The sequence below is a fragment of the Schistocerca serialis genome, chromosome 7 (genome assembly GCF_023864345.2).
Source record: "Schistocerca serialis cubense isolate TAMUIC-IGC-003099 chromosome 7, iqSchSeri2.2, whole genome shotgun sequence".
NCBI classification, from domain to species: Eukaryota; Metazoa; Arthropoda; class Insecta; order Orthoptera; family Acrididae; genus Schistocerca; species Schistocerca serialis.
Window position 1 is genome coordinate 515931542 of NC_064644.1, and position 14718 is coordinate 515946259.

Genomic DNA, 14718 nt, shown 5'->3' on the forward strand with positions numbered 1-14718 from the left:
AATGTCGGCATCAACGGAATGAATGTCCAACGTTTCTAAAAAATATATATGAGGCACTGAGAGTACGAGTGGTACAAGTCCAGAGAAACTGTTTCTGAGATATCTCAAGATGAAAATATATGGTAATAAAGAAATCAGCATAAACTTTGAAAACATAAATTTATTTTAAAACAGACAATTGTACTTCGCTTGTTCCATGCAAAATGGAGGGCATAGAACAAACATCGGAGACCTGCAACAATGTCTGAAATGGAAAACATGGACTCGCTTCAGTAGTCTTCTGAAAATAATTGCAAACAAGGTAGTACAGAATGTAGCAGTTCCATGCTTAATATTTCCATTCACACATAGAACAACTCATTACTGTCTTCAGACTCGGTATCACACTTCATGCTGTGTTTCAATGTTTTGTACCAGGTGGGGCAAATAAAAGTGGCTCGGGGAGCAAAGTTCTGAGGTGCAAAGAAACACAGCAGAGTACTAACCCGACTACAGCACATGTTGAAAATGACCACCATTCATCTCTTGACGTTTTTGGGCCCTGTCCAGAAAGGTGCTGAAGGTGGATCGAAGCCGGATTCCTGGAATTGCTGCAGTCTCATCTGAAATGATCTGCTCCATTTCTTTAAGACTATGAGAGTTGTTGTGATAAATCTTAGACTTGAGGGCTCCCCTCACAAAATAATCGCACATTAAGAGATCAGATGACCTGGGTGGCCAGCTAGGGCAGCGATCAGACTGACCTCTGCTAACAATTCTTTCAGGCGTGAAGATTGTGTAAATGTGTTCCAAGGTTCGGCTGTCTGTATGGGTAGTTGCTCCATCCTGCTGGAAGTAACTGCTAGTCTTTTCCGCCTCCATTAATGCTGCCACAAATGGTTTCAAAATATTTCCAATGTAACGCGCCGAAGTCAGTGTCTGGCGTGCATATACTGCGCAATAAACCTGAAGCTTCTGATCATGCAATGGGGTTTCGCAGAAGCTATGTAGATTCTCCGCTGACCAGGAACCTGTGATTCTGTGAGTTGACATAACCACTCAAGTGGAACTAGGCTTCATTAAACATAAAGAACAGATCCATGTCCAAGGGATTCATTGTTATCTTTTGTTTGCAAAGGGTACGATGATACTCATAGTGGAGCAGCGGGTGTTCGTTGTGGGAAGTTACGTGACAGCAAAATCATGGAAATGGTGTGGTCAGTTGTTTGCCGAGACGTTTAAAGGTGCCAAAGTGCCAGCAAAAGATTTCCATGCAACGCTTAGTCCCAAAATGGCGTCTCATAGGATGTGTTTTGAACAAGTCAAAAAACATTCCAAACGTGTCCGCACACCAGAAAATGTGGCTGCACTTCACCAAAAAATGGTTCGAGTCCTATCAAATCGAAACGAGGCCTGTCGCAAGAGACCAGCATATCACCTCGATCATGCAGACTAATAATCCACCTGGACAACACATGCATCCCTAGCGAGTGTCTGTCGCTCATGCATTAAAACCATCAGATGCTTTTCAGCGCCTCCAGTTTTGTGAGTGCCTTTTGAAACACCAAACACTAACTACCTTGGTTACGGAAGCACGCACCGTATGAGCGCTATCGACTTGTCCACTTTCGAATTCACTTAGCTCCGACATGATGCACTCGCAACCACACAGAACACTGTTCTGATAGCAAATGACCCTTGCGCCGTATTGACGACATTGCGCAAGTGGCGTTCGTGGTCAATACACAACAGCGCAATCTGAAGGCTTGAGAAGAACATGCATTAATATTCAGGTATTCGTTTCTCACGGTGTTTTCAGTTTCTGTCCAACCTTTTTAAGTTGAATTACAGCGAACTTGGCTACATAAAAGAGGACTGAATAAGGCGCAACATACAGAACGTACACTTATGATGCAAAGCACTATGACCCAATATTTAGTAGTGTGTTGGCAACGTAATACAGCAACGATTTTGGCATGAAATCGATTAGAAAAGTTCTTAGTAGGCCTTCGTAGGTATGTGGCCACACACAGGTCACGCAGTTCCCGTGAACCTGCAGATCGATGGTTTACGGCTGCGGTGCCGACGCCCTAAACCGTCCCTTATGTGTTCCATCGGGTTCCGATCAGAGGACTTCGGCGAGCAAGACACAAAGTGAGTTCCCTATCATGCTCCTCAAACCGCTGCAGTACGTTTCAGGCCTTGTGAGACGGACAGTTATTCTTCAGGTAGATGCCATAGCCGTCGCCATGGAAGCCCGGGTGGGTGTTTCCTACAGCACTGTACAGTCCCCAACTTCACGTGTACACGTTTCCAGCAGCCATTTGCGTGGATGACTGCCTATTCGGACACAACCATCGGCATGATTTAACAAAAAACGGATTCATCCTACCAGACGGCATGTTTACATTGACCTGCGGTCCGTTCTCCATGTGATCAAAATTATCCGGACACCCCTAAAAACCGCCAGGTACTCCATTTCAGCGTCCTCGGTATAGACATCATGAGAGAGCAGAATGGGGCCCTCCACGGAACTCACGGACTTCGAACGTGGCCAGGTGATTGGGGGTCACTTGTGTCATTCGTCTGTACGCGAGATTTTCACACTTCTGAACTTTCATAGGTCCACTGTTTCAGGCGTGATAGTGAGGTGGAAACTTGAAGGGACACGTACAGCACGAAATCGTACAGGCCGACCTCGTCTGTTAACTGACAGAGACCGCCGACGGTTGATGAGGGTCGTAATGTGTAATAGCCAGACATCTATCCATACCATCACACAGGAATTCCAGACTGCATCAGGATCCACTGCAAGTACTAGACAGGTAGGCGGGAGGTGAGAAACTTGGATTTCATGGTCGAGCGGCTGCTCATAAGCCACACATCAGGCCGGTAAATGCCAAACGACGCCTCGCTTGGTGTAAGGAGCGTAAACATTCGACCACTGAAAAGTGAAAAAACGTTCTGTGGAGTGACGAATCATGGTAGACAATGTGACGATCCGATGGCAGGGTGTGGGTATGGCGAATGCCCGGTGAACGTCATCTGCCAGCGTGTACAGTGCCAACAGTAAAATTCGGATGCGATGGTGTTTTTCATTGAGGGGGCTTGCGCCCCTTGTTGTTTTGTCGTGGCACTATCACTGCATAGGCCTACATTAATGTTTTAAGTTACCACTTCTTTCTTACCACTTTTGAAGACAATTCGTATGTGGCGATTGCATCTTTCAACACGATCGAGCACCTGTTCATAATGCACGGCCTGTGGCGGAGTGGTTATACAACAGTAACATCCCTGTAATGGACTGGCCTGCACAGAGTCCTGACCTGAATCCTGTAGAATACCTTTGGGATGTTTTGGAACGCTGAGTTCGTGCCAGGCCTCACCGACCGACAGTAATACGTCTCCTCACTGCAGCATTACGTGAAGAATGGTCTGCCAATCCCCAAGAAACCTTCCAGCACGCCGGCCGTGGTGACAGAGCGGTTCTAGACGCTACAGTCTGGGACCCCGCGACCGCTACGGTAGCAGGTTCGAATCCTGCCTCTGGCGTGGATGTGTGTGATGTCCTTAGGTTAGTTAGGTTTAAGTAGTTCTAAGTTCTAAGGGACTAATGACCTTAGAAGTTAAGTCCCATAGTGCTCAGAGCCATTTGAACCTTCCAGCACCTGATTGAACGTATGCCTGCGAGAGTGGAAGCTGTCATCAAGGCTAAGGGTGGGCCAACATCATACTGAATTCCAGCATTACCGATAGAGAGCGCAACGAACTTGTGAGTCATTTTCAGCCAGGTGTCCGGATACTTTTGATCACGTGATGTAATATGTCCACTTCAATCTTAATTGACGATACCGTTGGATAAACATGTCTTTTTAGACGTAGGGGCAGTTATCTGTGGACCCCTACGGCCATCGATGTCCGCTGAAGCGCTGAACCATGTACTCTGAAACGCTTATGCCTGCAGCAACTCTGCACTCTGGTGTCACGTCTTCCACAGATCTCCTCCCGCCCTCCTCCTTTAGAGAGCTGCCAGGCCTTCAACCTCCACGTCCTGTCCACGACAGTAGCACGCGAGCAGTGGCAAAAGATTCGATCGTTCTCAAGGCCAGGCTGTAAGAATCTACCCTTGGTGCAGCTCGTTTATGGCAGTGGATTTACCAGTTCTGTTCTGTATCGCCGCTAGAATGATTCAGCATTCGTTTGTGCTTCGCTTACATACTTTCCTTACCTCGTCACGTGCCCTCAACGCCACCATGCGGCATTCAGTCTCAGAATGCTATGGCCCATCGGTGTGTTAAGGAACAGGGTGATGGGTGTAAGTACAGGAATTTTCACGTGTGGTACCTTAATATGTAGACACGTCATTGTATTGGTTGTTTTTTCCCTATGTCGAACATTCACACAAACACGTCAGAAACTTTACGAACTGACGTTTTCTGCATGGTCGTACTGCACCACTAAGTAGACTACGCCTTTCAGTATAGACTACCTGATTTGGGTCCGCGAGTCCACATTTCAACACCTGATCTGCTGCCCAGGAGAAAATAGACATTAATGGCTTGCTCTCCCCACGCGTACTTGAAAGTATTAACCAACCCAAAAACAAATGATAATTAATCGAAACCCTCAGCTGCCAACAGGTGTTGTTGACATGCCTTAATGGGGACAGCTGCAAATGTGTTCGCCGACCGGGACTCCAACCCGGGATCTTCTGCCTACCTGGCAGACGCTCTCCCCATCTGAGCCACCGAGGGCACAGAGGATAGCGCGATTGCAGGGACTTTTCCCTTGCACGCTTCCCGTGAGACCCACATTCTCAAATGTCCACAACCTACATTCGTAATGTTCCTAAAGGATATTTGCCCATCCACTCATTACTCGCGCCAACTAAGGTGACGATTCTCGTAAGAGTTCGGACAAAGTGTGCGCATTCGCACAGAAGAAGGTCAATGGCCTTGTAGCCTTTAACTCGGATATGAAGATAGTAACTGTTCCGAAAGAACAGATACCAATTATGACCATACAGCTTCTGCAGAAACATGCGCCTCGTAACGGCTATAATTATTAGTCTGAAAGTTACAGAAATACTGAAGTGATGTTATTCAGTATACTGTCGTTAGCTACCACCAGAAATATCTGCACTTATACACATTACATCCTCTATTTCTACACGAGGTACGTTCTAAAACATTACAGTATTTTTCGACCTCCAGACAGACGTTCGGTCCACTACATTTGTTAAAAATATTTACAAGTTAACGAATTGCTGCCTGAAACGGAACTCTTTTACTATTTTCAGTACAGTGTTAAGGAAGGATGATGACCAATGGAGAAAGTAAAAGAGATATTCACGTGAGAAAATAGATACGAATCTTTTTTCCATTTTTCGGTCCCAATCATAGTGCACAGTGCGTAGAACGATGGTGGAGCATTCATATGAACCAACACGTATGGCAGCCGCGTGCTGTGGACAGCATGATAGTCTCGCACACTAGTCAGTGTCACTGTAGATTTTAGATGGTTTACAAATGCCTTTAGACATATGTATTTATACTTCAGTTACCAAATATACTAGAGATAGTAACCACAGAAAACAGAGAATGTATTAGTCACGGGTTGATGGCGTGCGAGACTTCCTCTCCTGCCTTGGGTTCGAAGGAATTTCACCCATAGGAATTAAGGCCAAATCGAAGAAGCGATTATATCTGCCACTTTCAGACTCTGCAAGGATAAAATAAAAGAGTCCCCAAAATCTTACGCTGCTGGTGTACTCGAAATGTGAGTACTAATTTCTGTTTAGACGCTAACGGAACGTCACTTAACGTGAACAGTTGTTTCCCTAACCTATCGCAAGGTAATAAATGTGAAATCTTACTACAAAATAGATTTCTAATATTAGTGTGCAAGTTCCTTCGTTTGTTAGATTGTGTGCGCTCTTTCAGCTTTCTGAAGCCCGAGAACGTCCAGTCATTTAAATGTTGCTTTTCCGGAGCAGCAGATGGGTCGTGTTCATTGAGCAAAATCTGACTCTTACAGTCCAGTTTTGTAGGTGACGCTGAGTGAGTGATAGTCAGAAGAATAGATAAATGAAAGTAATCTGAGATAGCCTCAGAATATCTTCGTATACTGTTATAAAGACAGCCGAAAAACACATTGAAACTGGCAGTGGTGCTTCGGAAGTTTTGACCTATATTTCTTTCGATTACTATGTTGTTTTGTAATGGATAAATGCGTCACTAAGTTATTTATGATGTCTCGATAATTTTATTGCGTTTTCTTACATCTGCTATCTTTAAGCGGCAGATAAATCCGTCGCCGTTGAAACCCGCATTTATTTTTACACGCATGATTGTACTCGAAACCGTCTTGCTATCTCGTACATGAGAAAATTAATGGTTTTCCTTGTAACAGTGCAATGAGTTTTGATGCTAAACGAGATGAGAAAATTTATACATGATTAGAGTCTTAATGCATTGTAGTTGTAACAAATTTCAAATAATTACAATAGTAAATAATTAAGAAATGACCTGAAGATGTCTGCTGATTAAAATAAGTTAGATCTCAATTGAAGCAAGTGGAATCATGTTACGATATAATTAAATGTCGTAGCACATAATACGTACGTTACCTTACTGTGAACATTTTTCGCAGTCCTGTGTCTGTTGTTGCTGTCTGCTGCCTGTTCGGCTGAGGTGCTCTTCCAGAACGAACGGCTCACTGTCAGCACGGACTCCGGTGGGCGTCTCAGCTTTGACTACACGAACACAGGTGAGTCTGTTGCACTAGGCTGCTGTCCTCGGAAAAATGTACTTGGAATTTTGTGGAATAACAAATTTTGAGCCCCATTACGGGCTAAATTCGACATTCACCCGGTTATTCCCAAACTGAGTCACTTTCCAGTGACTATCCCTTACTCATGATGTCACATGTGAAGACTTATTAACTGTATTTCCTCATCAAAGAAACATTCAGTATCTGTGACTCCGCACTGTAATCATTATATCTTTTCTCTGTTCATATATTACGTATTACATTAATGTCACAAGAGTCCAGTACAAAACTAAACTATACTACCGGCCATTACAATTGCTACACCAAGGAGAAATGCAGATGATAAACGGGTATTCATTGGACAAATATATTATACTAGAAATGACATGTGATTACAATTTCACGCAATTTGGGTGCATAGATCTTGAGAAATCAGTACCCAGAACAACCACCTCTGGCCGTAATAACGGCCTTGATACGCCGGGGCGTTGAGTCAAACAGAGCTTGGATAGCGTGTACAGGTACAGCTGCCCATGCGGCTTCAACACGATGCCACAGTTCATCAAGAGTAGTGACTGGCGTATTGTGATCAGCAAGTTGCTCGGCCACCATTGACCAGACGTTTTAAGTTGGTGAGAGATCTGGAGAACGTGCTGGCCAGGGCAGCAGTCGAACATTTTCTGTATCCAGAAAGGCCCGTACAGGACCTGCAACATGCGGTCGTGCATTATCCTGCTGAAATGGGTTTCGCAGGGACCGAATGAAGGGTAGAGCCACGAGTCGTAACACATCTGAAATGTAACGTCCACTGTTCGAAGCGCCGTCAATGCGAACGAGAGGTGACCGAGATGTGTAACCAATGGCACCCCATACCATCAAGGCGGGTGATACGCAAGTATGGCGATGAAGAATACACGGTCCCAATGTGCGTTCACAGCGATGTCACCAGTCACGCATGCGACCTTCATGATGCTGTAAACAGAACCTGGATTCATCCGAAAAAAAGACGTTTTCTCGTCGTTGAGTAGGCACTCCTGTCTATGATGCAGCGTCAAGGGTAACCGCAGCCATGGTCTCTCGGTTGATAGTCCTTGGTGCTGCAAACGTCGTCGAACTGTTCGTGCAGATTGTTGTTGTCTTGCAAACGTCCCCATCTGTTGACTCAGGGATCCAGAAGTGGCTGCACTATCCGTTACAGCAATGCCGATAAGAAGCCTGTCATCTCGACTGCTAGTGATACGAGGCCGTTGGGATCCAGCACGGCGTTCCGTATTACCCTCCTGAACCCACCGATTCCATATTCTGCTAACAGTCATTGGATCTCGACCAAACAGTCATTGGATCTCGACCAAGGCGAGCAGCAATGTCGCGATACGATAAACCGCAATTGCGATAGGCTACAATCCGACCTTTATGAAAGTCGGAAACGTGATGGTACGCATTTATCCTCCTTACACAAGGCATCACAACAATATTTCACCAGGTAACGCCGGTCAACTGCTGTTTGTGTATCAGAAATCGGTTGGAAATTTTCCTCATGTCAGCAGGTTGTAGGTGTCGCCACCGGTGCCAACCTTGTGTGAATGCTCTGAAAAGCAACTCATTTGCGTATCACAGCGTCTTCTTCCTGTCGGTTAAATTTCACGTCTGTAGCACATCATCTTCGGGGTGTAGCAATTTTAATGACCAGAAGTGTATTTACTCGCATTTGTATCTGAAGAGGAAACATGAGAAATAAGGGTGAGGAGAACAAATGGGGTAGGGGTCAAAAACATTGAGAAGAAACCCATTACCTACGTTTTAGTTTTCAACATAGAGGGTGAACATTAATAAGAAATTACAGGGACGGATTCATGACTGGAAAATGGGAAAAAAAGGTCCCATGAACATGCGTCCAAAAACACACCGCTGCCACGGAAGATGTCTCTGTGAAATGACACTCCCTGTGACCTCGAGCGAGGTGGCGCAGTGGTTAGCACACTGGACTCGCATTCGGGAGGACGACGGTTCAATCCCGTCTCCAGCCATCCTGATTTAGGTTTTCCGTGATTTCCCTAAATCGTTTCAGGCAAATGCCGGGATGGTTCCTTTGGAAGGGCACGGCCGATTTCCTTCCCAATCTTTCCCTAACCCGAGCTTGCGCTCCGTCTCTAATGACCTCGTTGTCGACGGGACGTTAAACACTAACCACCACCACCACCACCACCCTGTGACCTCGTGCCGTGTGTTTCTTGAGAGCTGCAGGCTGTGTGATTGATGTAACGTAGTGAAAGCAGCAGAATTGAGTGGTATTGATGTAGGGAACAAGCCGAGATGGTGTTTGTGTACGACCAAGCAGACAGAAGCGGTCGTGAGGCAGCACGGCTATATCAAAACAAGTACCCTCGCAGACACCACAGAATATTGTAATTTCTTTCTGGGCTTTTGTGTGATCATGGGTTCTCTCAGACTGACGAACGAGCATCGAGGAGGCAGACTGTGCGTACATCAATCTGGAGGAGCGGGTTCTACACCTATTGAGATCAACCCTAGTACGAGCTCCGGGGAAGTGGCCCGCCAACATGGTGAAACCAAAGTATGATTATGTGTACCCTGCATGTCAACTGTTACCATCCCTGTCACCTGCAGCTCCATGGAGGCCACTTCGAACATCTGTTATGACGTGGTGTGATGAAGTTCTGTACTGTGTTCCGGATCGATTTATTGTACTCGCATGCACACCGTCCATTTCCGGACACATGTGCACAGAAACTTTTTTCCTCCATTGCCAGTCAGGAATCCGTCCCTGCAGCTTGACTTATTAACGCTCATCCTGTATTATCTGCTTGATGTTTTCAAAGCAATATTTATTTTTTAAATCGGTTTCTTTATTGAACACACATTCTGGTTGTTTGTTAAACACAGTGTAGGTTTCAATTTCTTCGTAAGTATTCATAAGCATTCCCTTATTAATAATCTGTGACACGTCAAATGCATAATTTGTTTAGCTGTATGTTTGCCGTTACGTAAGTGACTGTTGAAAGAACATTTATTGCTCGCATTTGTACTAGCATTCAAGTGCTCCCTGAACTTCATACCAAAATTACTACCCGTTTGCACTACGTGAAATTCATTAAAAACATCACATTTATTTTTGTAACTGCCTAATTGTTTTATAATTGAACTGTTTGTGTATAATGTTGGTGTATTCTATGCAACTCAATGTGAGTTTGTAAGCCTATTTTCACTTCAGTGTTACGAAATTCTTTTGCTGTGAGATACAGTTAATATACTCTGTTTTAGCATGTAAGATTAACTTGCACTTATTGGGGTGTCAGCAAAGCATGTAATATACAAAGTTGAATGTTATCAATAGTCAACTGTATTATCTTTGGTTGTATCTTTGCTAGACACTAGAAATCGGATTTCAGCTTCAGCCTGTAGGTGCAACTGTTGTGGTTCACGCATGATATGACGTGATTTTACGGTTGTAGCACGATGTTTTCGTTCCTAGATTGTACTGTAGATGAATTATTACACGTATGGCTTCACGTATCACGTACGACATATTGTATAAAGCTGATGTATAAGTAAGAGTGCTTCTATTGAATTTAAACGCGGTTGTGGTTATGTTTAAAGTTTTCCGCAGTGTGTAAACAAGGTGACAAGTATTGAACTATATGAAAGAAAACATAAATTAGCTACAAATTACGGCCGGCACAGACTTTATTCGACATGTAACCATCACAACAGATATTCGGATTTGGGTTATGGCGCGTTCGATATGCCTGCCATCATTGGTGATGATGCGGAGCAGACTAATAGCGAAATTCTTCATGACCCGCCGAAGTGTCGAAAAATCAATTCTGTCGATGACCTCCTCAGTGGCTGTTTTCGGCTCAGAAATGGTTCTGGGATTATTGCTGTACACCTTTTATTTAATATAGCCTCACCAAAAAGAGTCGCATTTGTTCAGGTCAGGAGAATATGGCGGCCAATTGAGGCCTTTGCCAGTGGCCTCCGGGACCCCAGAGCCAGAATGCAGTACCTAAAGTGCTCAACCAAGACATCAAACGCTCTCCTGCTTCGATGGGGTTGACCTCCGTTTTCCAGGAATCAAATCTTGTCGATATCAGTGTCACTTTGGATAATGGGAATGAAATCATCTTCCAAAACTTTCAAGTACCGTTACATAGTCATCATGCCACCTAGGAACATCTCACCGATTATTCCATGACTGGACATTGCACGCCACCCAGTCACAGGATGGGGGTGAAGAGACTTCTCGATCGCGAAATGTGGATTCTCAGTTCCCCAAATACGTCAATTTTTCTCATTGACGAACCCATTCATATGAAAGTGGGCTTTGTTGCTAAACCAAACAATGCGCATGCGGATAGTAATTCCCATCATGCTCTGCAGCCAACCGTGCAGTTTGAACGTCCTAACGCAAACCGTTCAGAAGTTAAAAAAATGGTTCAAATGACTCTGAGCACTATGGGACTTAACATCTGAGGTCATGAGTCCCCTAGAACTTAGAACTACTTAAACGTAACTAACCTAAGGACATCACACACGTCCATGCCTGAGACAGGATTCGAACCTGCGACCGTAGCGGTTGTGCGGTTCCAGACTGAAGCGCCAGTCTGAAGCCAGACTGAAGCCAGTTCAGAAGTTACGACGATTTTATTTCGTATAGTTCAGTAATTGTCACCCTATTATTACTGCATTACTCTTGTATGTTGATGTATTCTTCTGTAGGGGTTACGAAACGACTTAATGTCGAAATTGACCAATCGCCAACGAGTAAAGGATGTAGTTGGACAGCCTACTATGGACAATGTTATAATATTTCTTAAATTCTTTTGGAAGCTGTGGATCCACGAATGAATAAAATTTCGAAGAAAATAATAAAGAATTTTGTTAAATTTGCGTATCTCTAGGAGTAATAAGAAGCTGCATGCAAGTACCACATTTTCAGTTTGAGCTGGTGCGAACTGTTTCAGACGGATCTGTGGCGCTGCACAGCTGGACCGACGCAGCTCTTGGGTCTGAAGTCGAGCTTTGCGACGCGCAGGACTCGGCGCTGTGTCTACAGTGGGGGCAGGAGCAGAAGCTGACGCTGCTCTTCACCGACGACACGTGCGACCACTACACGTGGCCCCCATACTCGACAACAGGGCGCTGGGAGACTTGCTTCGACCAGGGCGATCTCCACTGGTACGGCGGTCCGGAGCAGAAGGTGCAGCACTGGCCGTTCGAAAAGCTAAACTTCACCGAGTATTCGTATGTTACCAAGGAGAAGGACTCCATGGCGGTCGTCGAGTCTTACTGGCTCCTCTCCAACGGGATGTACATATACGTCGATATCAACGTGCCACTGTTTCTGAATCAGGGAAACGGATCTTTTTGTCTTGTAGCGGAGAACGCCGACCCGTACCCACCCACAAGACAGACGCTGCACTTAGGATATTACGTGTGCAGAGGCGAAGACGCCAAGCAAGCACACCTCCAGGCGGTGCAGAAGTTCCTCTGGAAACCCTCGGCGGTCCCCGACGAACGCATGGTCCGCCACCCCATCTGGTCGACGTGGGCCCGATACAAGCGCGACATCGACGAGAACATCGTGAGCACGTTTGCGGAAGAGATCCTCCGGAACGGCTTCAACAATAGCCAGTTGGAGATTGACGACTTCTGGGAAACCTGTTACGGAAGCCTCTCGATCAACACGACCAAGTTCCCCGACATGAAGAACCTCACCGATTCGCTGAAACAGAAGGGTTTCCGAGTGACAATGTGGGTGCATCCGTTCGTAAATTTCGACTGCGAACCCTACTTCTCCGAGGCGCTGGCGGCAGGTCACCTGGTGCTCAATACGGACGGCGACCCTTCCACGCACTGGTGGAACGGCGACGGCGGCCATGTGGACTTCACCAAGAGCGAGGCCTTCAGAGCGTGGTTCGACCGTCTCCATGCGCTGCAGGCCGCTGCCGGCATCGACTCCTTCAAGTTCGACGCCGGCGAAACCAGCTGGCTGCCACAGCTGCCGGTCCTGTCCGTGAAAGAGGACGTCAACCCCAACCAGTTCACCAGCATGTACGCCGAGTGGGCGTACGAGGAGTTCAGAGACATGGTGGAGGTCCGCGTCGGGTATCGCACGCAGCACGTGCCGGTGTTTGTGCGGATGCTGGACAAAGACTCAAAGTGGAGCTTCCAGAACGGCCTGCCCACGCTGGTAACGACACTGCTGCAGATGAACATGGTCGGCTACCCTTTCGTACTGCCCGACATGGTAGGTGGCAACGGCTATAACGATGACGTCCTCACCAAGGAGCTCTTCATACGATGGCTGCAGGCCAACGTCTTCATGCCCGCCATACAGTTCTCCTTCGTCCCATGGGATTTCGACAATGAGGTATGTGTCTTTCCTGCATAATGCAACGCTGTTTTCAAACCGTACATACGTTGAATCAATGTTGAATGTGGCCGAGATGAATGCATTGATATAATTTAAATTATGTATTTAATATTCTTAACATTGGTACACAACCATTAGTTTCCAGGTTTCCTAGTTAGTTAGATGCTCCATAGATAATTTTGCACGATAGATCGTAATGACGTGCAACGAGTCATTTTATATTCACATTGCAAATTGATACTTTTTTTAAAAGAGAAAAGACATGCAGTATGTAACTTAGTAATTACTGCCCACCACCTTTCACACATTTCAGTAACAGAAATTCTCCTACGGTATAGAAGGAGTTGCCAAGGAGAAACTTTCTCATCAAATTTTACTTTGCTGTCTGTCAGACATTCTTTATCACTGGGTAAGGGATCAAAAATTTTTGTTGCAGCATTGTGCACTCTTCTTTGTGCTAAAGACAACTTCAACGTGGAGTAATGAATGTCTTTTCTCCTTCTGGTATTGTAATTATGTACCCCATTGTTTCTTTTGAATTGGAGTGGATTGTTGAGAACAAACTGCACGAGGGAATAAATTTACTCTGAAGCAGTAGTCAGAATGCCAAACTCTTTAAACAGATGTCTACAAGATGATCGTGGGTGAGCAACACGTATTATTCTTACAGCACGTTTTTGCACAATGAATACCTTCTTTCTTAAAGACGAATTACCCCAGAACATTATTCCATATGACATTATTGAATGAAAATATTCAAAATACATAAACTTACTGATTTGTCTCTCAACAAGATTTGCAATAATTCTAAGCGCAAATGTGGCGGAAGTAAGTTGTCTTGGGAGGTCAAAAGTGTCTTTTTTCCGATTTAAATTCTCATCAGTATGGACCTCTAAGAATTTTAAAGTTTCTACCGCGTTTATTATTTCCTTACCATGTGTTGTACTTATCATTGGTCTTGTACCTCTAGATGTGCAGAACTGAATATGTTGTGTCTTTTTAAAACTGAGGGTGAGACCATTCGCAGTAAACCAGTCAACGATTCTTTTAAGAACTTTGTTTACCATTTGTTCTGTTTCTGTATGTTAGCTTGGACTGATTACAATACTAGGGTCATCTGCAAAAAGAACTATTTCTGCTTGTTTTATACTAGACAGAAGATCGTTTACATGTACAAGAAACAATTGTTGTCCTAAGACTGAACCTTGGGGAACCCCATACATGATTTCTTTCCAGTCACGATTATGTCCATGGACTATATTGCTTGAATTACTAAGTGCAGTTTTGTGCACTATACTGTGTAGTCTTTCTCCGTCGATTTTGAGGAAACTTTTAGGAAAAAAATTCGGCATCTTGTAGTCTAACATAGTTTGAGAGTGAACTGATTTTATTTTCGTTATTGTCCGTTATTATTGTGATGCTTCCAAAATAACTAAACCACCGGGCCTATTTTGAAAAACCTGCGGTGAAGAGTGTAGTTGCGGACCAGTTGACGTTTGTTGAGGCTTAGGACATAGTTTGCAGCGTGTGCAGTGTAGCTAACATTTGAAAATTGCTTTTAACGACGGAAG

General features: G+C 44.9%; 1 protein-coding gene across 2 annotated transcripts in view; it reads left to right on the forward strand.

Moving 5' to 3' along the window:
• The window catches only part of LOC126412443 (myogenesis-regulating glycosidase-like), a 144654-nt gene that overhangs the window by 35252 nt on the left and 94684 nt on the right, over positions 1 to 14718 (forward strand). For both annotated transcript variants that reach the window (XM_050082047.1, XM_050082048.1), the window contains exons 2-3: positions 6631 to 6747; positions 11736 to 13144. In XM_050082047.1, coding sequence (XP_049938004.1) covers positions 6631 to 6747; positions 11736 to 13144 — 1526 coding nt within the window. The remainder of the gene's footprint in view (positions 1 to 6630; positions 6748 to 11735; positions 13145 to 14718) is intronic.